This window comes from Orycteropus afer, unplaced genomic scaffold (genome assembly GCF_000298275.1).
Source record: "Orycteropus afer afer isolate SDZICR_OR568_19922 unplaced genomic scaffold, OryAfe1.0 scaffold00017, whole genome shotgun sequence".
Lineage (NCBI taxonomy): Eukaryota > Metazoa > Chordata > Mammalia > Tubulidentata > Orycteropodidae > Orycteropus > Orycteropus afer.
This window is the reverse complement of record NW_006921604.1, coordinates 6,690,866-6,718,398: the sequence shown is the minus strand read 5'-3', so window position 1 is coordinate 6,718,398 and position 27,533 is coordinate 6,690,866. Positions and strand designations below refer to the sequence as shown.

The 27,533-nt window shown below is 41.0% G+C and overlaps 1 protein-coding gene across 1 annotated transcript in view; it reads right to left on the bottom strand.

The window, feature by feature from the left end:
* The window catches only part of FER1L5 (fer-1 like family member 5), a 99,743-nt gene that overhangs the window by 20,048 nt on the left and 52,162 nt on the right, over positions 1–27,533 (bottom strand). Inside the window, 11 exon segments of the mRNA XM_042783474.1 lie at positions 1,065–1,189; positions 13,036–13,213; positions 15,335–15,463; positions 16,401–16,495; positions 16,572–16,654; positions 16,747–16,790; positions 22,540–22,608; positions 23,950–24,002; positions 24,371–24,494; positions 24,697–24,812; positions 25,459–25,489. Coding sequence (XP_042639408.1) covers positions 1,065–1,189; positions 13,036–13,213; positions 15,335–15,463; positions 16,401–16,495; positions 16,572–16,654; positions 16,747–16,790; positions 22,540–22,608; positions 23,950–24,002; positions 24,371–24,494; positions 24,697–24,812; positions 25,459–25,489 — 1,047 coding nt within the window.

Here is a 27,533-nt window from a genome sequence, read left to right as displayed (position 1 = left end):
GACCTTACCTGGGACAGGCTACAGGGCTGATTGGCCCAGAATGTCTTTAGTCAGGATTTGGGGACCTCTGAGCGATAGCCTGGTGTTGCCAGTCCAAGGCTGTCCCATGCCCTTGCAAGGCCAGGACATTCACTCACCCTTCCTGTACCCACCAGAACAAATGGATGGCAGAAGGGAGCCAGGATAGGGTGGGACTGAGAAAAAGCATAGAAGGCCAATCTCAACCCCAGCTCCCCACCAAATCTATAGGTGCAACAATATCATGTTTGAGGCAGGAGACATCAGGTCATTCTCCTGCCTAAAACCCAGCCAGTTGTTCCATAAGGTCTATGCTTCTTGATAAACACTTAATACCCTTCATGATCTGATCCCTCTCAGCTTCACTGGCCTCATCCCCACGACACCTCTATACACACCCCCCATAAACTTCAAAAACTGGTACATCACCATGATTTTGCACATGTTATTCCCTTCCTTATCCCGTACTGCAAATTCCTACACATTCAGGACCCTCAAATGACACCTTTTTGGTGAACACCTCCTCTGACTATCCCTTTTTTTTTTTAATTTCCTCTTCTGAACTCTGACCCTATGGCTCTCAGTAGTTATATCTCCATCACAGCCCTGTTGTATTCATTGTTGTTAGTTGCCATTGAGTCACTTCTCACTGAGAGCACCCCTAGGTACGACAGAACGAAACACTACTTGGTCCTGCACCATCCTCACAATCCTTGCTCTGCCTGAGCCCATTGTTGCAGCCACTGTGTCAATCCATCTTGTTGAGGTTCTTCCCCCTTTTAGAGCATGATATTCTTCTCCAGATCATAGCCCTGATTACACTGATTAGTAATTGTTTACAATTCAGCTTTACCAGATGGTGAGGACAGAGCTGTGTTTATTCATATTTGTGTCTTCAGTGCCTAGCACTGCATCTGGCACATCTCAAATAGTATGGAATGCATGAATGAGCTGTGTGACTGGTTTCTTGTGACAGTGACTCAGTTTCCAAACTGTCCCATCAATTATCTGAACCCTTCCCTCCATCCATCTCCTGCACTACTCACCAGGCGGTCCCTAGTAAAGTGGAGGAGGTTGAGGCAATTCATGCGGAAGCTGACGTCCTCCCAGTATGAGGTCACTGCCACAACAGGCTTGGTGTTGTACCAGGGCACATAATGGTAGATGTTCCCTGAGACATAGAGACACATGGGGTGTATGTGTGTTTTGGATTAAATTGTGTCCCCCCCAAAATATTTTTCACTTTGTCTGGGCCATGATTCTCAGTGGTTTGCCAGTTATGTAATGATATAATCATTCTCCATGATGTGATCTGATGTGATGAGATTAGAGTGAGATGCAACCTCCTTACTCAGGTCACAGCTCTTATCTGATGTAAGGAGAGTTTCCCTGGGATGTGGCCTCCATCTTTTATTTTATAAGAGATGAAAGGAGAGAGAACTGAGCAGAGAGAGAGGGACCTGACTACCACCAAGAAAGAAGAACCAGGAGTAGAGCCTTTCCTTTGGACCTGAGGTCCTTTTGCTGAGAATCTCCCAGACCCAGGGCCAGATCGATGCCAAGACATGTGGAGATTGCCAAGGAACATCAGGTCCACAGATGACAAAAGTAGACAAAGACCTTCCTCCAGAGCCGACAGACAGAGAAAACCTTCCCCTAGACCCAGTGCTCTGAATTTGGACTTCTAGCCTCTTAAACTGTGAGAGAAGAAATTTCTGTTTGTTAAAGCCATCCACTGTGATATTTCTGTTATAGCAGCACTAGATAACTAACATGGGGGGTGTCTGAGGAACTTTGGGAGGTCGTCTCTCACTGTAGGAGCTCTGGTGGTGTAGTACCTAAGGCATTTGACTGCTAAGCAGAAAGCTGGCAGTTCAAACCCACCAGTCACTCCTCAGAAGGAAGGTTGGGCAATCTACTTCTGTGGTGATACCATCTCGGAAACCTAAGGAGGGGTTGCTATGAGTCGGGTCTGACTCGACAGCACATAACAACAACAACAACTGATCTGATAGAGACTGGTGGGACCCCAAGACTATGGCCCTTAGACACATTTCAAGCGTGGAACTGAACTCACCCCAGTGGCTCAACTTTCAGTGAAAGACAAGGTTATAAGGTAAACACCAGGGAGATACACACTCAGTAGAACAATCAACTGTAAGAGATCGAAAGGGTAACAGCTGCCCAGGGATAAAACTTAGAAGGCAGGAAGGGATAGGAAAGAAGGATAAAGGGAAATGATAAACACAGGGAAGAAGTAGGAAAAGTGCTCTTACATTGTAGGGATTGCAATTGGTGTCACATAACAAAATGTGTATGAGTTGTTGACTGGAAAACCAATCTGTAAACTTTCACCCAAATAACAATTAAAAAAAAGAAAAGAAAGAAGCAGCAGCCAATAATAAAGTAAAAGCAGAAAGTCTGTGAGGTAAGCAAACACCAAAACTGACTTATGTCCTCTAGGTTTTTGGCAAATCTTGCAGAACTTGCACTTCCTGTTTGGCAAATGTAGGGGAATAGGGGGCAGGAGAGAAAGCCTAGCATTGCCGAAGAGCAAGAGACACTTCAGAACAAGGTCAGTGAGAAATAATCCACCACCCAGAAGACACGGTGAGGAATACTGCCTGTTTCTAAGACTGATTCTGGGTGGAAGGGGAAAAAAATCTTCCTGAAAATTTATAATCCAAAGTGGAGCCTCATGCAGGTTTTCATTCTGAGACCATGCTAATTGTGTGGTCTAAAGAAGGTCAAGCAGAAAATTAAATGAATTCCCACAGTTAAAGTTCCAAGAAGATGAGAAGCTTAGTACCAATACACACACTCCCTAACCTGGCAACTTCACTCCTAGGAAAACACCCAGCAGAAAGGCATATTCAGCATTATTAAAAGACATGTAGAAAGATGTTCGTAGCAGCACTATTCATTGTAGTTGTTGCTGGCTGCTATTAAGTTAGTTTCTGAGTGATGGCAACCCTGTGAACAATGGAATGGCAGCCCCGTGATTAGTTGCAGATTGGACCATTGTGATCCACATCATTTTCACTGGCTGATTTTCAGAAGTAGATCACCAGGTCTTTCTTCCTAGTCTGCCTTAATTTGGAAGCTCTGCAGAAACTATTCAATATCATAGCAACACAAGCTACCATTGACAGACTGGTGGTGGCTGTGCATAAGGAATATTTGCTAGGAATCAAGTCCCGGTCTTCCACGTGGAAGGCAAGAATTCTACCACCGAACCACCAATGCCTCACAGCACTATTCATAACACCAAAACTGGAAACAAGCAAAATATCCCTCAATAATAGAAGGGATAAGTAAATTATGGTATATTGACGTAAAAGAACAGCACATAGCTATGAGAATCGGTGAGCTACAGCTATACCCAATAACATGATGCATTTCATAAATAAAATGATGAACAAAAAAAGTTAGACACACAAAAATTCATACTACATGATTTTTTTCATTTAACATTAAAAGACGGACGAAACTAACTGGAGATTAAGAGAGTGGTTACCCTTGGTTGGGGGCTGAGGATGGGAAGGCATGAGGGGCTTCTGGAGTGTTGCTACTCTATTTCGTGATCTGAGTGCTGTTACATGGGTATGTTTGCTTCATAGTAATTTATTGAGCTGGACACTTTGCTTTGTGTACTTTTCCATATGTGTGTTTTTTTACTTGGACCAACAGTTTATTTAAAAATTTGAAAAATAGTGGATATAAAAAGACAGAATAAATTTGTAAAATACAGTGTGTCCAATTGTGAAAAATGCTGTGGAAAAGAGTAAAGTGGAGAAAGAGACAGGGAGCTGCCAAGCTGGAGGGGTGGTTTGCAACTTTAAATAGAATGGTTACCTAAGACCTTCCTGAGAAGATCTAGAAGTATCCAGAATGCAGCCCAGAGAGATGACAAGATGAAAATATGAGAGAGAGATTAGAAAATATAAAGGACAGAATGAGAAGGTCCACAGAGAATAAGTGAGTTCCAGAAGGAGATATGACAGAGAAGAAGAGGTAATTTTCAAATAGAAAATGGCTTATAATTTTCTAGAATTGTTGGAAGACACCAGTTTCAGACCCTGGCACTGAATAAATCATTAAAACAATAAATAAGTGTGGCTCAGTGACTGGAGTTTTCAGGTATAAGTGTGGGGATCAGAGTTGGTAATTTTCCTTTTCTGTTCCTGGATAGTGTACAAAAGCAACAAGGAGAAGGAAAATAATTCTGCTTTCAGCAAAACAAGGAGACCGATATAATCTGCAGACTCAAAATATACATAAGGACTGCCAAAAACAATTGTGATCACCGGAGAAGCCCTGAAGTGCAGCTGAAGCCACCTGGGGGGAAGGGAATGGAGAGGAAGGCTACTGGACACACTGCTCCATGGGTGCACCTTACAGAAAGAGCCAGCAAAAATATACTCCCTGAAATTCAGGACACAGATGAGGAAATGTGAGACAGTAGAACTCAGACAAGAAGTAGAAGAAAAAACAAAAACATCATAGAAAGGAAGATAACATAAGGAGAAGCCCAGAGAAGTTTAGACCTTCCAGAAAATTCAGTAAGGGACATAAAGGAGAGAAAGAAGAAAAGTGACCAAAACAAAATGGAACAGAGTCAAAAAAGAACAGGAAGAAAATGACAGATATATAGAAGAAAACCAAGGAGGTCATTAAACCCATAAGTGGAGCCCCTGAAATGGAAAATGAAAATATTTTAATAGAATACATATTTTAAAATATAATTTAAGAAAACTCCTAGGTAGAAAGGAGTCTTTTTGACAAGTGGTGCTGGAACAATTGAATATCCAAATGCAGATTAATTCAAAATAGATTACAAAGCTTAATGGAGCACTAAAACTGTAAAAGTTTTAGAGGGAAAAATAGAAAATCTTCATGACTTTGGATTAGGCTGAGTGCTTAGACAGACCATCATAAAAGAAAAAATAAAGGGCTTCATTCAATTAAAAAAATGTTTGCTATTCAAAGACATTATCAAGAAAATGAAAAGATAAGCCATGGTAAATTGTGGTAAATTGTGGTCAAAGTGTATGTGAACTGCTATATGGAAAGTGACTTTGCTCTGTAAATTTTCACCCAAATCACACACACACACAAAAAGACTATTTACAAATCATGTATCTGACAAAGGACTTAAATCTAGAATATATAAAGAATTTTTACAACTCAATAATAAGATGAATAACCCTATTTAAAAATGGACAAAGGATTTTAATAGACATTTCACCAAAGAAGATATATGAATGGCTGATAATCACATGATGGTCAGCATTAGATATTAGGGAAATGAAATTAAAACTACAATACCATTGAACACTTACTATCATAACTCTAATAAAGAAAAAGGACAGGCAATAAAGAGTGTTAGTGAAGATATGGAGAAACTGGAGCAATCATATATTGCTGGGGAAATGTAAATTGGAGCAGTCACAGAAAGATTTGGCAGTTTCTTAAAAAGCCATTCCACTCCTAACTATCTCCTCCAGAGGAATGAAAGCGTATGTCCATACATGGATGCCTATACCAATGTTCTTAACAGCTTTATTCATAATAACCAAGGAATAGAATCAATGTCCATCACCTGATAAATGGATTAACAAATGATGAATGTTCATCCATACAGTGGAACATTATTTAGCAATAAAAAGGAAAGATGTACTGATACATGCTGCAATGTGGATGAAACCCAAAAGCATACCAAATGAAAGAAACTAGATGCAAAAGACCACATATTGTTTGATTCCATTTACATGAAATTCATCAAAGCAAAAAAAAACAAACCCATTACTGTTGAGTTGATTCCAACTCATAGCAACCCTATAGGACAGAGTAGAACTGGCCCACAGGGTTTCCAAGGCTGTAATTTTTATAGAAGCAAACTGCCACATCTTTCTGTCATGGAGCTGCTGATGGGTTTGAACTGCTGACCTTTTGGTTATCAGCTGAGTACTTAACCACTGTGCCATGAAGGCTCCTTTATGAAATGTACAGGAAAGGTAAATATATAGAGACAGAAGGAATAGTAGTGGTTGCATGAAGTGGAAGGGTAGGAACCCTAGGGGCAAGGGTGACTACAAACGAGGGCTCTCTTGAGATGATGGAAATATTCTCAATGTGGACATGGTGATGGTTGTACAAAGATCACCGAGCTGTACAAAACAGGTGAATTTTATGGTATGTAAATTATACCACTAAATACATTACTCACAAAATAAAAGAAGGCTTGAATCTACATGTGGAAAGAGCACACTGTATGCCAGGGAAAATTGGCCCAGAAAAGTCAACACCGAGACATATCCTAATAAAATTATTGGACCTTAAAGATAAAGAATCTTTGGGCAGCTGGACAAAAACCTTGAGACATTAATAGGGAAAAGATATCAGAAAAAAAAAGAGATATGAGTTATTAAAATTAAAGAAACCATAAACTTCTAGAAGAAAACATGGGAGTATCGGGAGAAAGTGGGAGGGAAGCTGTTGCATTGTGGTAAATTGTGGTCAAAGTGTATGTGAACTGCTGTATGGAAAGTGACTTTGCTCTGTAAATTTTCACCCAAATCACAATAAAAAACAAACAAACAAACAAACATGGGAGGTTTCTTTAACTAATTTGGAGTGGAAAAGATTTAATTCTGCCTCGAAATGCAGAAAAGTTAGAGTACATATAAGAAAAAAAATGAAGTCTCCATAGGGTAGGGATGATACTATAAGCAAAATTATAAGACAAATATGAGGAAAGTATTTGCAACTCATATCACAAAGACCTAATCTCCCTACTCTGTGACAGGATCCTAGAAATCAATAAGAAAATTACCAACATCTTAATAGAATAAAAGAGAAAATTATAGGAACAGATAGTCCACAGAAAAGGGAATACAAATGACTTTTAAGTTTATGATACATGGCTAACCTCACTTATGCTGAGAGAAATATAAATAAAACTATACAGAAATACCAGTTTTCATTAGCAGACTGGCAAAAACCCCAAAGTTTAATACTAGATTTTGTTCATTGTTGATGGGAGCATAAATGACACAAACTTTATAGAGGATTATCAGTCAGGGTCCAGTCAGGAAAAGAAAAAGACCTTGTCCTACAGAGGACAGTTCTACCTTGACACTCATGGGATTGCCATGAGTCAGAACCAACTTGATGACAACTGGGAGTCTAGGGGACATTTTAAGGAGGAATTTAATAGAGAAAATATGGTGAAAAGGCCAAGAAATAAAAAAAGGGGAAGTGAGATAACCCAGAGATTTGTAATGAGAGAAGCAGCTACTACTGCTAGGACTGGAGAACAAAGGGAGGCAATGGTATTTCCAGAGACCAGGTGCACACTCACAACTGCACCATTGAGTGTCATGGAATGAATTGTGCCCCTCCCCAAAAAATACGTGTCAACTTGGCTGTGCCATGATTCTCAGTGTTTTGGCAGTTACATAATGATACCCCATGATGTGACCAGATGTGATAAGCCAATCAGTTGTAAGAGGATTAGAATGGAATGAAACACCCATAACCCTGTCAGAGCCCTGATCCATGTAAGAGAAGTGTCCCTGAGGCATGGCGTGCAACCCCCTTCATCTTACAAGAGATAAAAGGAGAGAGAAGCAAGCAGAGAGAGAGGGCCCTACTATCACCAAGAAAGAAGAGCCAGCAGCGGAGTGAGTCCTTTGGTTCCAGGGTCTCTGTGTTGGGAACCTCCTAAGACCAGGAGACATAGAGAGAGAAAGCCTTCCCCTACAGCCAGCACTCTGAATTTGGACTTCTAGCCTCCTAACCTGTAAGAGAATAAATTTCTCTTTGTTAAAGCCATCCACTTGGTGTTTCTGTCGTAGCAGCGCTAGATAACTAAGACAGTTGAGGTTGCTGCACAAGGTGCTGGAAGCACCAAGAAGGGGATAGATGCCCACCCAGTAGTGAAACTGCAGAGGAGAAAGGCTGTCCTGGCCAGGGCTGGACCAATGGAGAAGGGGACACCTGAGCAGTTCTTGGACCACCAAGTAGGAGGCACTGCAATGGAAGTTAGGAGCTCTGAAGAGAAGCAGCTACTTCCAGAGAAGCTCCAGAAACAGAGAGAGAGGAGAGAGAATAACATTATCTCCCCTCCTATCAGCTGGCAAGGGAATCTGGGAAAGGTAGGTAGTTTGCAGGAGTCCAGCCACTGAAATATAGAGCAGAGCATGCAAGAGTCTCTCCTTGCTGGAGGAGTTGAGAGCAAACAGGAAAATGACCAACATAGGAGGCAGTTTTGCAATATCTGCCAAGATGCAAATATCCTTTAACCAATTCCACTTAGAATAGTTTATCTTACTGATATATTGATTCATGTATGAAATAACTTATGGATAAGGTTACTTACTGGCAGCATTATTTGCAATAGTAAAGGATTGGGAAATTCTGACAAGACTTATCAAGATAAAGAGAACACACACACACACACATACACACCAAAAAAGGAGGAGTTTATCTTCAGATTTTGCAGAAATTAAGCAGATAGCAACAATATATTATGAAAAATTTTATGCTGAGGAATTAGAAAACTTAGATTTTATACACACACACACACACACACACAGAGCAAAGTAACTTACCAAAATTGACATTGACATAAGAAGAACTAGAAAAGCTGAGTAATCATTAAACAAATTAAATCTGTTTTTCAATCATCACAGATATAAAACACCAGGTTCAAATTCAGAGGTGACTTCTAAACTGTCAAAGAACAGATAATGTCATTCTTATCAAATACTTCCCAAAAGTAAAAAATGGAAATGCTACCCAATTAATTTAGGAGGTTAGGATATTTTGATACTAAAACAAAACAAGAGCAAAACAATAATACCATTATAAGATTATTACATTGTAAATTGGTATAATATTAACTCAAGGAAAGTTATGATAGGTAAAGAATCAATATTGTAATTCCTAGAGCAACCATTGAAAATAATTCAAAGCTTGTAACTAGTAAGTAAGTCAATAGAGGAGATACAGTGCACTACTAAAAACAAAACAAACAAAAAACACTTCATTGAAACAAAAAAAGCTCAGGAAAATTCCATTGGGCTTTTTTTTAGAAATTGTCAAGGTGATGTTAAAATTTATATAAAAATGAAAAGGAACCAGAATAGCCAAAACTATTTTGAGAATGAACAACAAAGTTGGAGGATTTTCACTACCTGATTTTAAGACTTGTTATAAAGTTACAGTAGTCGAGGTAATGTGATATTGGCTTAAGGATAGACAAATAGATCAGTGGAACAGAATAGAGATTCTAAAAAGAGACTCACCGACATATGGTTAATTGATTTTCAACAAAGTTTCCAAAGTAATTGTGTGTGAGAAAAAAATAAGCCTTTTTAGCAAATGGTGCTGAACTGCGTCTCTACATAAACCAAAAACCAAACTCACTGCCATTGAGTCAGTTCTGACTCATAGTGACCCCTCCTTGGGTTTCCGAGGTGGATTTGGCTGGAGGGTTTGAATTGCCAGCCTTCTGGTTAGCAGTCAAATACTTTAGGCACTATACCACCAAAGCTCCCACATATCTACATAGGAAAAAAAAAATCTCAACCCCTCCCTCACATCATATACAAAAATTAATTCAAGTTAGATCATAGACCTAAATAAGCTAAAACTTAAAAGCTTGTAGAGTGAAACATAGGGAGAATATCTTCATGGTCTAGGTGTAGACAAATTTTTCTTAGACTACATCATGTACAAATCATAAAAGAAAACATGTAATCAATATTAGAAACTTCTCATCTTCAAAAGACACTGTTTGGGAATTGAAAAGTTAAGCCACAAACTGGGGAGAAAATTAGTAAGACATATATCTGATGAATGACTTGTACCCAGAGTATAAAAGAACTGCAATTCAATATAAAAAGACAAATAACCCGATGGAAGGTACATAAAAGACTTGAACAGAAAAAAGAAAGATATGTAAGTGACCAGTAAGCACTTGAAAAGACGCTCAGTATCATTAGGATTAAAAAAAAAAAAAAAAAAAAAACTACTCAAAACCAAAGCCACTGTTGTAGACTTGGTAAAACTACAAAGAGATACAACTTTGCACCCACTAGAATGGTTCAAATGAAAAAGACTGACAATACCAAACATCGGTGAGCATGTGGAGTAGATGAAACTCTCAAGCATTGCTGTGGGGGTGTAAACTGTACAACCTCTTTGGAAAACTGTTTGGCATTTTCTTATAAAACCCCAGTTCCATTCCTAGGTATTACTCAAGAGAAATGACAGCATGTTTCCACAAAAAGACTTGTACAAGAATATTCATAGCCGCCTGATTTATAATACTCCAAAACTTGAGTCAATCCAAAGTCCATGAACAGGTGAATGGATAAATGTTACATTCATACAGTGGAAAACTACTGGAGGGGCAGGGGTGGCAAAATATTGGTAAATATAGTATGGTTGAATCTCTAAACCACTGTGTTGAGCAAAAGAAACCATTAAAAAAAAAAAAAACATACTGTATGATTCCATTTATATGAAGTTATAGAACAGCAAAACTAATTGTGATAGATATCACAACAGTGATTGCCCCCAGGGTGGGGGAGATAAAATGAAGACACAAAGCAGCTTTCTAAGACAATGGGAAATCCTAAACCATTATTGGAGTGGTGGTTATATGAGTGTATATATTTGTCAAAACTAACTAAACTGTACACGTAAAACCTGCGTATTTTATTGTCTGTAAATATACCTCAATAGGAGCTCTGGTGGCACAGAGGTTAAGAGCATTCAGCTGCTAACCAAAAGGTCGACAGTTCGAACTCACCAGCTTTTCACAAGAGTCTGCTTCCATAAAGATTTATAGCCTTGGAAACCCTATGGGGCAGTTCTACTCTGTCCCATGGGGTTGCTATATGAGAATCTATTCAAAGGAAGGTTGGGCAATCTACTTCTGTAGTGATACCGCCTCAGAAACACAAGGGGGGGTCACTATGAGGTGGATCCGACTCCATGGCAGTGAGTTTGGCTTTTTTTTGGTTAGCAGTGGGTTATGGGTTTAATACCTCAATGAAGTAATAATAAATGGCACCATTAAGAGGATGAAAAGACAAGCCACAAACTCAGCGAAGATATTTACTTACAACACATACATCTGACAAAAGACTGTACTCTAGAAATCAATAAGAAAAATACAACCCACTAGAAAAATGGACAAAAGACACGAATAGGATTTTCACAGATGAGGAAAAACAAATGTATGGGAACATATGAAAAGATGCCTCATTTGTAATCAGGGAAATGCAAATTAAGACCCCATGAGATACTAGTTCATATTTATCAGATTGGCAAAACTTAAAAGGCTGGGCAACATCAAGGAATGGTGAGAACATAAAGTAAAAGGAATGTTCATCTCACTGTTGATGAGAGTGTAATTCTGTATAATCACTTTTGGTCTGAGCTTCTCTTCCACTCCTAGGTATGTAATTTAGATCAGGAGACATGTCCAAGAATGTTTATAACAAAATTACAGTAGCAAAAAAGATAAAACCTAAATGTCCATATATAAAGCATAGTTTGGGGTATAATCATACAGTGGAATATAGACAGAAATAAAAATGAATTGCAGCTCTACATACCAATATTTAAAAAGAAATTTAATGTTGAGTAGAAGGTGCAAGACAGAGGAATACAGACCATATAAGATGCAAAAACAGGATGCTGTTTAGGAATACACAGACAGGTAGTAAAAATTAAAAAGAAAAGCAAGGAAATGATTAACACAAGAGTGAAGACCATGTTATTTCTTGGATGAATGGATCTGGGATGAGCACCCAGGGGCTCTTTAAGATGCTGATAATTTTCTGTCATATATATATTTTCTCTCCATATATATTTTATATGCTTTTCCTACATATATTTCATAATTTTAAAAATAGGTGTAGTACATATACTAAGCGAAAGAAGCCAGTCTTCTGTATATCTGGCTGTCTGCTTTCCATTTACATGAAATGTCCAGAATGGGAAAATCTCCAGAGACAGGAAGTAGATCAGTGGTTGCCTAGGACGGACAAAGCGAGAGTGAAGTAGGGAGTGATGCTAAAGGGTATGAGTTTCTCCTTGGAGTGATGAAGTGTTCTAAACTTAATTGTGAAGTTTGCACAAGCTGGTGAAGATACTGAAAATATTACATTGCGGACTTTAAATGAGTGAATTGCATGGTCTGTGAGTTAAGTCTCAATAAAGTTGTTATTAAAAAAACAAGTAGATAAGTGGGAAGGGCTCTCAGTGGGTGATAAGAAGGTGAAGCTGACAAAGATGAGTCTTCCTCTATGGCAGTGGTTCTCCAACTTTGGCATGTATCCCAATCACATGGAGGGCTTGTTAAACCACAATGTGCTGGGCTCCATCCTCAGATTTTCTGATTCTGTAGGTCTGGGCTGGAACCAGGAATTTGTGTTTCTAACAACTTCCCAGATGATGTTGATTTCAGGGGCCCAAGAACTGTACTTTGAGAACTCTATAATGCTCGCCAATGAGTAGGTTCCAATAAACGTATATTGGATGAATGGATGGATGGATGCTTGCTTGGGTGCTTGAGAGAGTGATAGGTGGAAGTTGAAATGATGAATGGATAGATAAATGTATTAATGGATGGATAGAGGGTAGATGGGTGGCTAGTAGATAAGTGAATGGCAGCTGGATAGATGGATTGATGGATGGTGTATAGATGGATGAGGGATGGTTCAGAGCAGTAGGGAAGATGATGGGGTTGAGGAACTCGTAGTGTAGAATGTAGTGTAGAGAAGGATTTGAAGTCAAGACCTAGTTTCAACTCTTGTGTTTTCTACCTATTAACTGTTTTGGTAGGTGAATTCTCTCAGAAGTTCATTTTCCTCATCTGTGAAATATGAGTTAATAATACCTATGAATGTCACATGAACTAATATCCTTAAAAGGGCCTGAGACAGAGCCTGGCATGCAAAGGATGTTCTCTATTTTTCAGTTAGATCTGGCTATTACCATCATATATCACTGGGCTGTACTGTGTGGTTGAGACTAGACGCTTGTAATTCAGGTCCATCTTGTTTCCATAATGGCCGATGCTGACTTCAAATTGGATCAGATCCTTAAAGTCAGGCATCATAGTACAGGAGAGGAAGATGACACACAGTCCATACTTTTGGCGGTTCTGTTGTTTCTAAAACAATAAACCCCATATCACCAATCATAAACCAAGAATGAACAAGCCAAGGAATGAACAAGACAGGCAGGGAGATGAGGATGAGGAGCCCAATGTCCTTCAAAAGCCATCTGTGCTGCTCTTCAGAGTGAGCTATACATTGACACCCCCCTCTCAATATTCTGGCTTGGCTCCCTTGTGCTTGGCCGGTCAAGAGCAGTTCCTCACAGGACCTCCATTACCCGGCCCACTCCACCCAGGCAGCTTGGTTCCTTCCCTTCTTGAAATCAGGCATGAGTGTCTCCTCCCTGGTTAGACTAGGCTCTGAGTTGGGCCACTCTACCCTCACCCCACTTAGAGGAGCCCCTTCCCTCCTTTTTGCCTTAACCCCTTCCTCACATGAGACCAGGTATGGGCAGGGTTGTGTGGTTGAAGTACTCACCCCTTCTGTGACTGCTTTTCATGGCTCTTCTCCTCAAGTTCCTTTCCTTCCCCAGAGAAGCTGAACCTTTCTACTTCTTGCCCCAACTGCCCACTCTCCACCAAATTTGTCTGTTCCCACCATCCCTACCATCTCCTTGGTACTCTATCCATCATGTTACCACCACCACCATTCCATGTTTCTGATGCCGATTTCTGCTAACCACCTTTATTCCCCCAGTCTGTTCACTATTTCAGGTGTCCTCTGTCTTAAAAAATAATCCTCCTTTTCCCTTCCAAGCCTATTTACCTACTACCTGATATATCTCCATTAGTGTTTCAAGAATTGCCTCTATGAATTGTCTCCAACTTCTCCCTCCCATGTATGGAAGCCTGGCTTCTCTCCTGACCCAAGGTTACTCCACTGCCATCAAGTCAATTCCAACTCATAGTGACCCCCATTGGGTTTCTAAGGAAGTAAATCTTTACAGAATTAGGTTGCCCTATCTTCCTTCTGGGAGCTCTGGTAGCATAGTGGCTAAAGCACTTGAGTGCTCCTCAGAAGGAAGATGGGGCAATCTACTTCCGTAGTGATACTGCCTCGGAAACCCAAGGAGGGGTCGCTATGAGTCGGGTCCGACTCGATGGCATATAACAACAACAACAACATCTTCCTTCTAAGGAGTGGTTGGTGGGTTTGAACTGACAACCTTCTGGTTAGCAGTCAGATGCCTTAGGCACTGTACCACCAGAGCCCCTTTACTCAAGGCTACCAGTATCTTCCTAATAACCAGCAGACACTTCACCCTTTCTCTCTGCCACATTCAAGACTGTAGATCACTCCTTTCTGCAACTATCCTGTCCTGAGGCTTCCTCAGTACTCCACTCCTCAGAAGATTCCTTCTCAGCCTCCTCTGCAAACCCCTCCTTCTCCTCTAGACTGTGGTTGATAGGCTCACTCTGCTCCTTTCACTCCACCTACTTTCCTTGGGAAATTTCTTCCACACTTTGAGTTTGAATTCCAGTGTGCTGACCACACAACCAGATCCAGTGTCTAGCAGTCTCTGAAGGTGGTCTACATGGATGTTTCACGTGTTAAAGTCAAAGGTGGGATTCATCATCTCATCCTCAGAGAGCTCATCTTGATGGATGCTATCCCTGACCACCTTGTCACCCAAGCCAGAAAATGGGTGTCAGCTTAAGGGATTTGACCTCACTTCTTACGTCCTTTTACTTACTAGCTCTGACTATTCTTTTTCTAAAGGCTCTCTGCACTGTTACTGTTCTTAGGTGCTGTCGAGTCAGCTCCAGCTCATGGTGACTCTAGGTACAACAGAATGAAAGAAAACAGTGCCTACACCAGCCTCACAATCCTTGCTATGCTTGAGCTCATTGTTGCAGCCACTGTGTCAACCCATCTCTGTGTCAATCCATCTCTGGATTATTTCTTCTTAAATAGATTATACACTTCTTAAACCAAACCTTGTCTTTACCGAGTCCTGTAAACACCTAGGGTCAGGCACAGCAGGGTCTTAATAAATGCTCAGGCAATTGATAATCATCCTTCCACATCCAAGAGTGTGTTCAGGTGTGGCCAAGGCATCAGAAACCTTGTGGCCAAGGTTGTGTGGAGTCAGAAACTGAGGCCTACAGCAGATTTGGGACAAGCAGAGGGAATCTTTTTTTTTTTCTTCTGAGATACTAATTTCTCATGGTTACCTCTGTCCTGGTCACTTCATGGGAGAGATCCTTTATCTTAAAGTCTTGATGGGCTTTTATTTGAGTGGTTAACTCCAGGAAGACTCGGCCTCGATAAGCTAACCCATCCTTAACAGCGTCAGGACTCTACTAGGGCAACAAAGAGGAAAGCTGAAAAAACAGTATGAAGCAAAAAGAGCAGGCATATCTCCCGTGAACCCTCTGCCCGCCTATGGCTGGCTTGGAAAAGATCTAATTGAATCACAACCCCAGGAAGGAATTCCAGATACCACTGTGCTAGGAAATTTGTGGCCCTGATCCCCCTTCTGCATCCTCAGCTTCAATTACTCCCCTGTCCTACCTGCCAGTTTACTTGAAGTGCCCTGTTCCCCATTATACATTTGGAGGGGATTGTAATACCTACTGAACATGTTTTCACAGTCTGCCCAGTCAGGGTCTACCTACCCTCCTTGGCAGTGCTGATTGGTCCAAGGGAAGCACACAAGGCCTAAGCAGGCCTATTAGAATGCTGCCCTGGGCTTCTCAATTACAGGCTGCAGTGACCATGTTCCCTGTATGGAGGCCTGACTGCAGTAGGGAAGAATGAGACCAAGGCATAACATCAGCAAAGATGAGCGACAGAGCGAGAGTGAGAGAACCTCCTAATGGCATTGAGGTCCTGGTTCCTGCAGCTCTTTCTCACTCAAAATATTTCTCAGCCTCATTCCTTAATTAAGCCAGTTTCATTTGAGTTTCTGGCATTTATAACCAGAGTCTGGAACAGTCCAGTGCTTTTCTACATTTATCTCTTCCTTTGTCTTAAATTTCCTTTGGATCTGCTGAAAAACTTACCTGAGATCTCATCTCAGGAGCCCCTCCCTCAGTGAAGGTCTAGAGCACTCCAGCTGTTCCTTCCTTATGCCACACACATGTTGACTATCTATCATGGTTATTTACGTATCCTCTACTAGAACCCAAGTGGAAAGAAAACAAGTCTGAGTCCCTCTGAGCATTTACTAGGCCCCATTGCCTTACATGTAGTCGGTATAACGTCTACTGTTCCCTAGAGCTGAAATGAGAAGCTTACAGTGCCTTCGTCCTGGATCCTGAAAGGGGCCTTTTTACCACCATGGAGTATCAGGAAGCTGGGGCCGAAGCAGGGTAGGAAGCCAGAGTACACTCCTGGAAGAAGATAGGATGAAAAGGGGTGGGGGCTTGGGGAGAGAAGCACAGCAGGCAGGGGTGGGATTCTGCTTGCCTTCCATCTCTGCACCAGTGGATGAGATCTGGTTGAGGGACAGGCTGACAGTACCAATCTCATCCTGGCAATCCTTCCTTGTGCTGGGAAGAAACATACTCTGCAGGCTGAGCCCTGACATGGCTCTGGTTCCCTCCACCCTTGCATGCACTTTAGCCTCAGCTTATTTGCTCACCAGTCCAAGACTCTCAACTTGATGTAGCTGGAGAGGCAGGGTAGCTGCAAAGGGAAGGCAAGAACAGAAAGGGGTGCATGCTTGGGCCTTCTGGTCTCTGGAAAGATTTTGAGCACAATCAAATTGGACCTGGGTTTGGGTTCAAGGCCTGGCTCAGTTACAAGTGAGTCATTGAATTATAGAGAAAGATGGAGTTGCCATGAGCTAATAGACCTTCAGAATCCCTGGTTAGGGCAAACAGTTAACGTGTTCAGCTGCTGTTTTAGTTATCTAGTGTTGCTATAACAGAAATAGTACAAATATGGCTTTTACAAACAAAAATTTATTTTCTTACAGTTTGTTGTTGTTATGTACCATTGAGTCAGATCCAACTCATAGCGACCCCTCCTTGGGTTTCTGAGATAGTATCACTACGGAAGTAGATTGCCCAACAACCTTCCTTACAGTTTAGGAGGCTAGAAGACTGAAGTCAGAGCATTGGCCCTAGGTGAAGTCTTTCTCTCTCTGTCCTTGTCTCTTCAGCTTTTGCTTCCTGATTCCTTGGAGATGTCCATGTGCCTTGGCATCTATCTTACCCCATCTCTCCTCTGCTTGCTTGTTTAATCTCTTTTATATGTCAAAAGAGATCAACTCAAGCTACACCCTACACTCACTAATATAAAAAAGACAATCTTTTCCCAAGTGAGATTATAACCACAAGCATAGAAGTTAGGATTCACATCCTAATTTTTTGGGACATGATTCAATCCATGACAGCTGCTAACTGGAAGGTTGGAAGTTCAAGTCCACCTAGGGGAACCTCAGAAGAAATGCCTGCAATCGACTGAAAAATCAGCCACTGAAAACCCTGGGGAGCATAGTTCTACTCTGACACATGTAAGGTTGCCATGAGTCAAAGTCAATTCAGTGGCAACTAGTTTAGTGACAATCAGACTTGTATCCAAATAACAAGAGTCTTGAAGACTGTGCAAAAAGGCCTTGATGGTGATATCATCTGATCTCTTCTAACTTCATGAAGGGGAAGGAGGATCAAAATCAACAGCAACAGCCTAAGGCTGATTCCTATGAGAATCATGCTGCCACCCTCCAACACTTTTTGCCAATTCTTACACCAAACATTCCTCCCACTGCACTCCCTAATTCTCTGCTGGGTTCGATAATTCATTGTAATGGCCACACAGAAATCACAGACAATACTCACTATCATGGGGTTTATTAGGAAAGCAAAAGGTTACAATTCAGGTTCAGAAACAACTGAAGGGTATAGTTCTTAAATCAGGACAGCTTCTTCTCAGCTGTGCCACAAACATGCTTCTCCATGAGCTTTGGCCGCTGCTCTGGTCAGGTCAGCATTATAAGGCTCCATGGCCAAGAAGCCTGGCGATCTGTTCCATGCTGATCTCTTGACTCTGCTGTGTCTGTTGCCGCATCTCTCTGCCATCTCAGCACAGAAATCTCAGGTCCAAGGATGCATTACACTCCTGGCTTTTTTTCTATCTCGATGGTAGTGAGATCCCTCCCACTTCTGGGATGGTTCATTTTAAGCCTACAAAGATGGCAAAACTTACGAATCTCCACAAGAGGTTTCCATATACCTTATTTTCATGGTCCCACCCTCACAAGGGTGTCATGTACCTTATTTACATTATTAGCAAGCTATCCAATCCCCTTGGTGGGCCATAAGCACCTCATATTTGCATAGTCCAACCCAGTCGTCTGGTGGGAGTCACAAAGACCATGGGTAGAAGAAACATATTAAATAACTTACTGTACCAAACTGTGTTCTGTGGGAAATGGGTGAGGATTCAAGGGTGTTTGGACAGGAAAGGAGAGGAGCATCTTCAAATGTTGTAAGGCCTCTCCTAAGATCAAATAGAAGTTGGCCTATTTGCTGCTGCTGGTTCTGAGCCTGAAGGAGGCTGAATATAAGAGAGGAATTACTAGTGCTCTGAGCATTTACAAGCATTAAAGAATCTGAGGGGAGGGTCCCTCGGCTATCCTCACAGACACCAACAGGTAGGAGGGAGTTTGGCACAGGTAGGGTATGGGCTAAGAAACCCTCTAAGGTTTCTTCCTACTTTAAGAATCTATAAAGTCATTCAAAGAGGTGAGCAGTATGAGGAACTGTTAAAAAATTAGGATTCAACAGGAATCACACTGGAGAACCTACTAGGAAAAATAGAGAGGGGTCCAAAGGACGGAGGAAGGGAGCCCATGAGCTAATTAAAAGTGTTAATAAAAATGTAAGGTTTAAGAGAGCTAAACACTCTCTTTTGTTGTTGTTGTTGTTTGCCGTCGAGTCGGCCCCGACTCATAGCAACCCCTCCTTGGGTTTCCGAGGCAGTATCGCTACGGAAGTAGGATGGCCCAACCTTCCTTCCGAGGAGTGGCTGGTGGGTTTGAACTGCCAGCCTTCTGGTTATCAGTCAAGTGCCTTAGACACTATGCTACCAGATTGTCACACAAAGTTCTATGTACTTGTATTTGTGAGAGAACTCAAGTTGTCTCTCAGAACATTTTTAGAAACATCTAACATCTTAGAAACCTGGTGTAGCATCAAAAAGCAATTAAGGCTATATCAGGGCTTCTAACTAACAGGAGATAGGTGATTGAGAAGAACTAAAAGATTATAAAATCAGGCTCTAGAACCCCACAATGAGCAACATCCTGAGACTACTTAGTGAGGAACAAACAGCTCTGCTCTACATATAGCCCAGTATGTAACTATGTTCTTAGTAGTGCCTCTAGGCCTTCAACAAAGAGCTATATTATATTCAGGGCACTATGCCTAGGAGATAAGAAAATACGTAATACAATTTAGGATGAATCTTTGTTGTCGTTAGGTGCCATCAAGTCATCTCTGACTCATAGCGACCCTATGCACAACAGAACGAAATACTTCCTGGTCCTGTGCCAGACCCATGATCCCCGCTATACCTGAGCCCATTGTTGCAACTACAGTGTCAAACCATCTCATTGAGGGCCTTCCTCTTTTTTGTTGACCCTCCACTTTACCAAGTATGATATCCTTCTCCAGATAACGGTCCCTTCTCATGACATGATGGAAGTAGGTGAGACAAAGTCTGGCCATTCTCACTTCCACAGAGCATTCTGGCTGCACTTCCTCCAGGACAGATATGTCAGTTCTAGCAGTCCATGGTACATACCTTCAGCATTCTTCGCCAACACCACAATTCAAAAGCATCAACTCTTCTTTGGTCTTCCTTATTCATTGTCCAGCTCTCATATGCATATGAAGCAATTGAGAGTACCGTGGCTTGGGTTAGGCACATCTTAGTCTTCAAGGAGACATCTTTGCTCTTTAGCACTTTAAAGAGGTCTTTTGCAGCAGATTTGCCCAATCAATGTGTCATCTGATGTCTTAGCTGCTGCTTCCATTGGTGTTGATTGTAGAACCAAGTAATATGAAGTTTTTGACAACTTTGATCTTTTCTCCATTTATCATGATGCTGCTTATTGTCCCAGTTGTGAGGATTTTTGTTTTCTTTATATTGAGGTATAATCCATACTGCAGACTGTGGTCTTCAATCTTTGTCAGTAAGTGCTTCAAGTCATCCTCACTTTCAGCAAGCTAGTTGTGTTGTCAGCATATCGCAGGTTGTTAATTAGTCTGCCTCCCAACCTGATGCCACATTCTTCTTCATATAATCCACCTTCTCTGATTATTTGCTCAGCATATGGATTGAATAAGCACGGTGAAAGGATACAACCCTGACGCACTCCCTTCCCAATTTTAAACCATGCAGTATCCCCTTGTTCTGTTCGAATGACAGCTTCCTGGTCTATGTACAGGTTCCTCATGAGCACAATTAAGTGTTCTGGAATTCCCATTCTTCTCGATGTTATGCATAATTTGTTATGACCCACACAATTGAATGATTTTGCATAGTCAATAAAACACAAGTAGACATCTTTCTAGTATGATGAATCTTTGAAGTGTTTTGTTTGCTTTGTTTTTAAATGTGGTGAAAGGACACTGTCATGGATTGAATTGTGCCCCCTCAAAACATGTGTCAACTTGACTAGGCCATGATTCTCAGGGGTTTGGCAATTATGTGATGATGTAATTTGGCAGTTCAATAATGATGTAATTATTCCCCATGATGTGATCTGATGTGATCAGTCAATCAATTGTAAGGGAATTAGGATGGGATACGCCATCCTTACTCAAGTCACAGCCCTGATCCTGAAATAAGGGCAGTTTCTGAGGGTGTGGTTGCATCACCTTTGTTTGTGTGTGTGTGTGTGTGTGATTTAAAAAATGTATATAAATATACACATATATTATTTTGTTTTAGGTGAAATTTTACACACCAAATTAGGTTCCCATGTAACGATTTTTATAGTTCCATATAATTGGTTACAATTTTCATAATTTGTCATCATTCTCATTATTTCCATTCTGTTTGTTCTGTTTCCATTGATCTAGCTTTCCTGCCCCTCCTTGCCTTCTCATCTTTGCTTTTGGGTCAATGTTGACTGTTTGGTCTCATATAGTTGATTGTTTAAGGAGGATATAACTCACAGGTGATATTGTTCACTTTATAAGCCAATCTACTGTTTGGCTTAAAGATGACCTTGCGAAATAGCTTCAGTGCCAAGTTCAAAGTATATTTTAGGGCATTACTCTTGGGGGTTCCTCTAGTCTCTATTGATACAGTAGGTCTATCCTTCCTTATAAATTTGAATTTTGTTCTACATTTTGCTCCCATTTTATCTGGGACCTTCTAATATGTCCTTGGTCAGAACAGTCAATAATTGTAGCCAGGCACCTTCTGGTCTCAGGTTAGAAAAGGCCATGGTTCATGTGGACTATTAGTCTTCTGGGCTAGTTTCTTCTTGGAGTCTTTGGTTTCCTTCATTCTCTTTTGCTCCAGATGCATATAGACAAATAATTGTATCTTAGACAGCTGCTTCTGCATCACCTTTTGTCTTACAAGACATCAAAGGATAGAGAAGATAGTGGAGAAAAAGGGACCTGATTACCACCAAGAAAGAAGAGCCAAGAGAGTGGAGCATATCCTTTGGACCTGGGCCCTGTGCTGAAAACCTTCTAGACCCAGGGGAGGATTGATGCCAAGAGACATGGAAACTTCCAAGGGACAACATCAAGCCAACAGATGTTGAAAGGAGACAAAGACCTTCCCCAAGGGCCAACAGAGACACACTTCCCCTAGAGCTGGCACCCTGAACTTGGACTTCTAGGCTCCTAAACTGTGAAAGAATAAATTTCTGTTTGTTAAAGCCATCCACTTGTGGTATTTCTTTTAGAGCAGCACTAGATAACTAAGACAGGCATTTTAAGTTCTCTGGAAAGTTCTACCCAGCTCCTTTCTTCATTAACAACCCCAATCTAGCTGCCCATCAAGTGCATTCCAACTCATGGTGACCATGTTTTAGAATAGAACTGCACACCATATGGTTTCCAATAGCTTATAGAAATAAATCACTAGGCTTTTTTTCCACAGCACTGGTGAGTAGATACAAACCACCAAGCTTTCGGTCAGCAGTCAACTGTAAACGATTTGTGCCACTCAAAGTCTTCCTTTCTTAATACTGGATAAATAAGGCAAGAATTTCCTTGTATGTAAGGTATGTTCTAGATTTCTTCACGCTCCCTCTCAGGTGGAGCACCTCCTTGTTGTGCTTCTTGGCCCCCATCTCCCGTTTGTACTCACACACAAGCACTCGAACACTGCCTTCCCATGTGATGGACAGTGGGGAAGGTGGGGTTGTGTTAGTCTTACTCCTGGCTTCTAGAAGCAGTGATACCTGAATTGGGAAGGTCAGGATCTGGTTCCAGATAGGGTTCTCGGTTTGGGTCTGCACATCGGTCTTGAGCTGGGAACATCCCAAAGCAGTGTCAGTGTCAGCTTGACTCCTCTCTGCACCAGCCTCTTGGCCTGCTCCCACCCCTTCTTTTCCCGCTCACTGATGGATGCCATGTGCGGCACAGAGCTTATCATGCTAATCCTGGTCTAAAGACACCTTTAACAATTTCTTATCAGCTACAACTTCAGTTATTTGTGTTCATTCCTCAGTTTTTGCCAGATTAAGATTACTTACTTGTTGTTTTTGTTGTTGTTGTTATGTGCCATGGAGTCAGACCTGACTCCTAGTGACCCCTCCCTGGGTTTCCGAGGCAGTATCACTACAGAAGTAGATTGCCCAGCCTACCTTCTGAGATTACTTAATATTTTCCCTTAAATCAATTTGCAATTGACTTAATTTTAAAATTGATATAGGGTTACTAACCATATGAGTGCATACAAATAGATTGTGTCAAATAAACTCTAACATCCCAACAGAAAAATGGGCAAAAACATAGCTGATAGTAGCAGCACACAATGGCATATCTCCTTTAATAGCATCAATTGATCTAATTTTTAATCCTAACCTTATTCTAAACAATAATATCTTTGAAATTAAGTTAGTTAGACTGTTTACAATTTTTAATACAATGCAAAAAAAAAAAAAAAGTTTTTTTTAAAGTGTATGCCGTATACCACCCAAAGTCATCTTGCTCCAGGGGCACAGAAACCACTCTTTGGGAAATATTCAGTATGCTGATTTTAAAATATGCCCACAAATTCTTTGGTGGTACTCTCTTCAAAAGATGGAGATTAATCCCTCTCCTTTTGAGTATGGGCTCATTTCTAACAAAATATGGTAGAAATGATGGTTTATGCATTTTGACACCAATCCATTTCACTATAATCTAGTGTTCCCAAAATTTGAACATTGGACCCTTTTTTGGTGCATATCTTCAGCACATTTCATAAAATGGTACTCTGTATTCGTAGAGTTTCATAGAATGTTAGCAACATTCTTGCCTAGAACCTTCTATTTACACATTAAGAGATCCAAAAGGGGACAGTGACCGACTCAATGTTGTTTGTTTGATTGTTGGATATTGTTTCATTCACTCATTCATTCATTCATACATTCCTATATTTAGTTTTTAGTGAATACCTTCTTCACGCAAGGTGCTGGGCTACAAGGTGAATAAGGTGTGACCGTCACCTCTGCAGAATTCCTGGTCCAGTGGGGCCATACATACTGCTCATTAGTGGAAGAGCTAAGATACAATTCCTGGTGTCCTGCCCACCATCTCTTCCTCCACTCTATTTAATATTTTCTAGGAGTCAATTTCTCTAAGCATTAGATCCTTTGTACACTTACCTTTTTCCCACTTAGTTCTACCTCCAACATAGAATTCCCTGGTTGGTGTTTGTCTATGAAAAAGAAGTTAAAAGACTTCTGAGAGAGCAGCATTCTTTCAGGAGGAGTAAGTGGAGAGGCAACAGGACAACTTAACACCTTCCCCCCATGGTTTAGCTTGGTGTCCTTGGGAAGACCTGTTTTGAAATACCACTCTGCCCCTTCAGTGTGTCATGCACAAAATGGCAGTAGAGGTCAGGAGAGGGGCTGTCATATGGAACTTTGGGACTGCATCTGGACATCAAAGACAGGTCAAGGACATGAGATCCACTTAAAACAATTCTTGGTAGATTGCAGTCTCACCCTGTTCCCCACCCCAAATCTTAGGTCAGTTTCAAAATAGAACCTCAGGGTCACTCCCTCCCGCCATCCTGACTGTAACTGAAATGAAGGTCCTCTGCGCAGTAGATGAAGAACTGTAATTGAGCCATGTTGATTGGGACTGCCGTTGACTTGAAGAGCTTAGGACTGGTGACACCAGCCCTATTGGTCAGTGTTAGATCTACCTGGAGAGATCAGCAAGATAGTGTCAGAATCATGAAGAGATCATGGCCAAGGCCACCAGACTTTCCTTCCTCCACCTCCCACTTGGGGCAGTGGACAGAGGGTAGGATGTGAAGATCAAAAGCCACTTTGAGAGCCCAGGGATGCTTCAAGAAAGGCAGCATCATAGGGAATGTTACTGAGGTGGCAGTGGGGAAGCCTTACCATGGCCTGGTCTCCCACACCAAGGACACAGATGGTGACTTTCAGGTAGCCTCTCACACCAATGGTGGGGCTATCTGGCTGGCAGAGGCCTAACCACTCTCTTAAGAGTGTATGACCTGGGGAAGCAGAGAGGGCCATAGGAGACCAATGTCAAGTCTCCAGTCTCTCTTCCCTGGAATTAGTGATTGTTTTTTGGGGAGAGGGGTATGGAAACCTGTCTCATTTATTCTGGTTCCCGGCAATTGGCAAGTGGTAGTGTCTTCTTGAGATTCTGGAGGAATGTGGGAGTCACCCCTAACCATTAGGCAATGATAGTCCATTCACAAGGCTGCCAGCTACTGTTTTTAGGAAGTTAGGACCTCTCTTTCCCACCCTAGAGACCTACAGTTGTTACTGACCTGGTCTGGAACAAGATACTGGAGAGGTAAACATTTCCTCAAACCCTAAGTCCTAACCTCCACTTGGTATGTTCTGGTCAGGTTACAGTGGACATCTCTACTCAATTTCAACTCCTCCAACCTTGGCTTAAAAAATAGAAATCAAACCCCAGGTTGCAATAAGAGATTAGCACTTGATCCAACTGCTATTACTACAAAGTAGGGTAAAATACCATAAAGTACAGTAAAATGCTATCAAGTATAGAAAATAATTCATACCCTCTAAAACTCTCCCTCATGTGGTGAAGATATAGGGATTTGGAGGCACTTTGACACCTGGCCTGGTTTTTCTCAGAAGACACACATATTTACAACTGTTACTTACCTGGAGAATGGTAGACAAACCCAATGTCTGTCTGAAAAGAAAAGAGTGACATGAGGATTAGTGAGGGCCTCTAGTCAAGATTTGTGATATACTAACATCATGACAATGCTAGTTACCAGTTCATGAGCACTTGTTCTGCATTAACTCCTTTTTTCTTAATTGAATGTAATTTTATCTTTATTTAAATTTTGATTGTGACATTTATTTTATCAGCTACAATGCAAACAATCATTGCTTTTTCAATATTTGTTCCAGAATGAAGAAAATGTATACCACACCTTCATTTTGATTTTTTTTATTTAAAGTATTTGCTCCTAATATATTTGGATAATTATATTTTGCTTTATTTTTCAAATTAATGACCCTTATTTTTAAAGATAAATTGGGCACACTTACATTTAATAATTATAATAGATGTTTGTGGAATTAATACATAAATAAATTTTCACATAGTTCACATCCAATTTTTTCAAATTTAAATATGCATATGTATAATGAGAGATAAATGTAATCTTATTTTCTTAGTTGACTTGGTGATACACAATATGAGTTAAATTGGACTTTTATTGGGCCTGGTTGAGTGGCTGGGCAGCTGGTGGTAATTATTCCCCATGATGAGACTGGCAATCAACTCCATGGTGGGATCTACCACAAGCAGCTGAGTAGCTGCCTTTGGGTATGTGGTCTGCTTCCTTTATATAAGGAGAAGCTTTGAGAATGGTCTCTAGCCTATCGCTTGGACCCTGCATGTAGCTATGTCATTGCTCAGCAGCCTGTTACACTCTGCTGACCTTGGGAGTTTCAATGAACTTAAGTTAATGGCCTGCCGTGTGGTTTGGTAATATTGGTACTGTGCCTTTTACTTGTCAACCTTGGGGCTTCTCAGCCTCAGTAGCCAGCAGCTGTCTGAGTGAAGAAAAGCCTCTACCTCCAGTGAGCTGGGAGCAGGAGGCAGAGCTGGACCCCTAGGTTGAGAGGCTTTCACCCAGCCCCTAGAGCCTGGCACTTTGAACTTGGACTTAAAGCCTCCAAATTGTAAGAATAAACTCCTGTTTGTTAAGGCCATCCCATTTGTGGTATATATTTTTGTCAGAGCAGCACTAGGTAACTAGAACCATCAGCTTGATAGTGAGATATTTCCTCCTCAGCATTAGTAAGAAATGAACTAGAAGAAGATACCAAACAAACTAAATTCACTATCACCAAGTCAATTCCAACTCCTAGTGACCCCCATTGTGTTTCCAAGGCTATAAATCTTTATGCAAGCAGACTGCCTCATCTTTCTTCTGTGGTGCTGGTGGTAGGTCTGAACCACTGACCTTTTGGTTAGCAGCTAAATGCCTTAAACACTACACCACCAGAGTTCCTTAGAAGAGGATAGAGTCCCATATTAAATTTAAACAAAGAAAAAAACATCCAGTTTTAATAATAGACTAGTGGTTATGTCATTTAACAAGATGAATCTAATAAACATAGGTAAATGTTTACAAACACAAGGTTTTCACAACCTTACAGCACAACCCTATGCCACAATCACTCACAGTAACTCAACTACCTTCACATTTAGCAATTATGTCATACAAATGAATGTGTTGATGACAAAAAAATTACAAAGTGAATCCAAGGCCACTTAATCTTAAGAGTCACAACAACAAAGAAACCCTAGGAATGAAGGTCAAAGCAAGAGGTTGCAACTGGCCAGATATACCATTAGCCTGATTCTTATATAAGCTAAGGTGAAGCTAAGTCAAAATTTGCTGCAACAAATAAAGTAAGTATCTCATCTGAATTATTAGGAAAGAAAGGAAAACAACAGATACTATCCAGCACCAATTTATGACCAGAAAATTAAAATATTTCCTGAACAATCAAAAGGAAAACAAATTATTCAGTGTTTACTTAAGAATCACATTTAGACAATATATTAAGGGTTCTGTAGGAAAAACTAAGGAGCTCTGGTGGCCCAGTGCCTAAAGCATTTGCCTGCTAACCAGAAAGTTGGCAGTTCAAACACACCAGCAGCTCCACGGAAGGAAGATGGGGCATTCTACTCCCATAAAGATTTTGTTATTGTT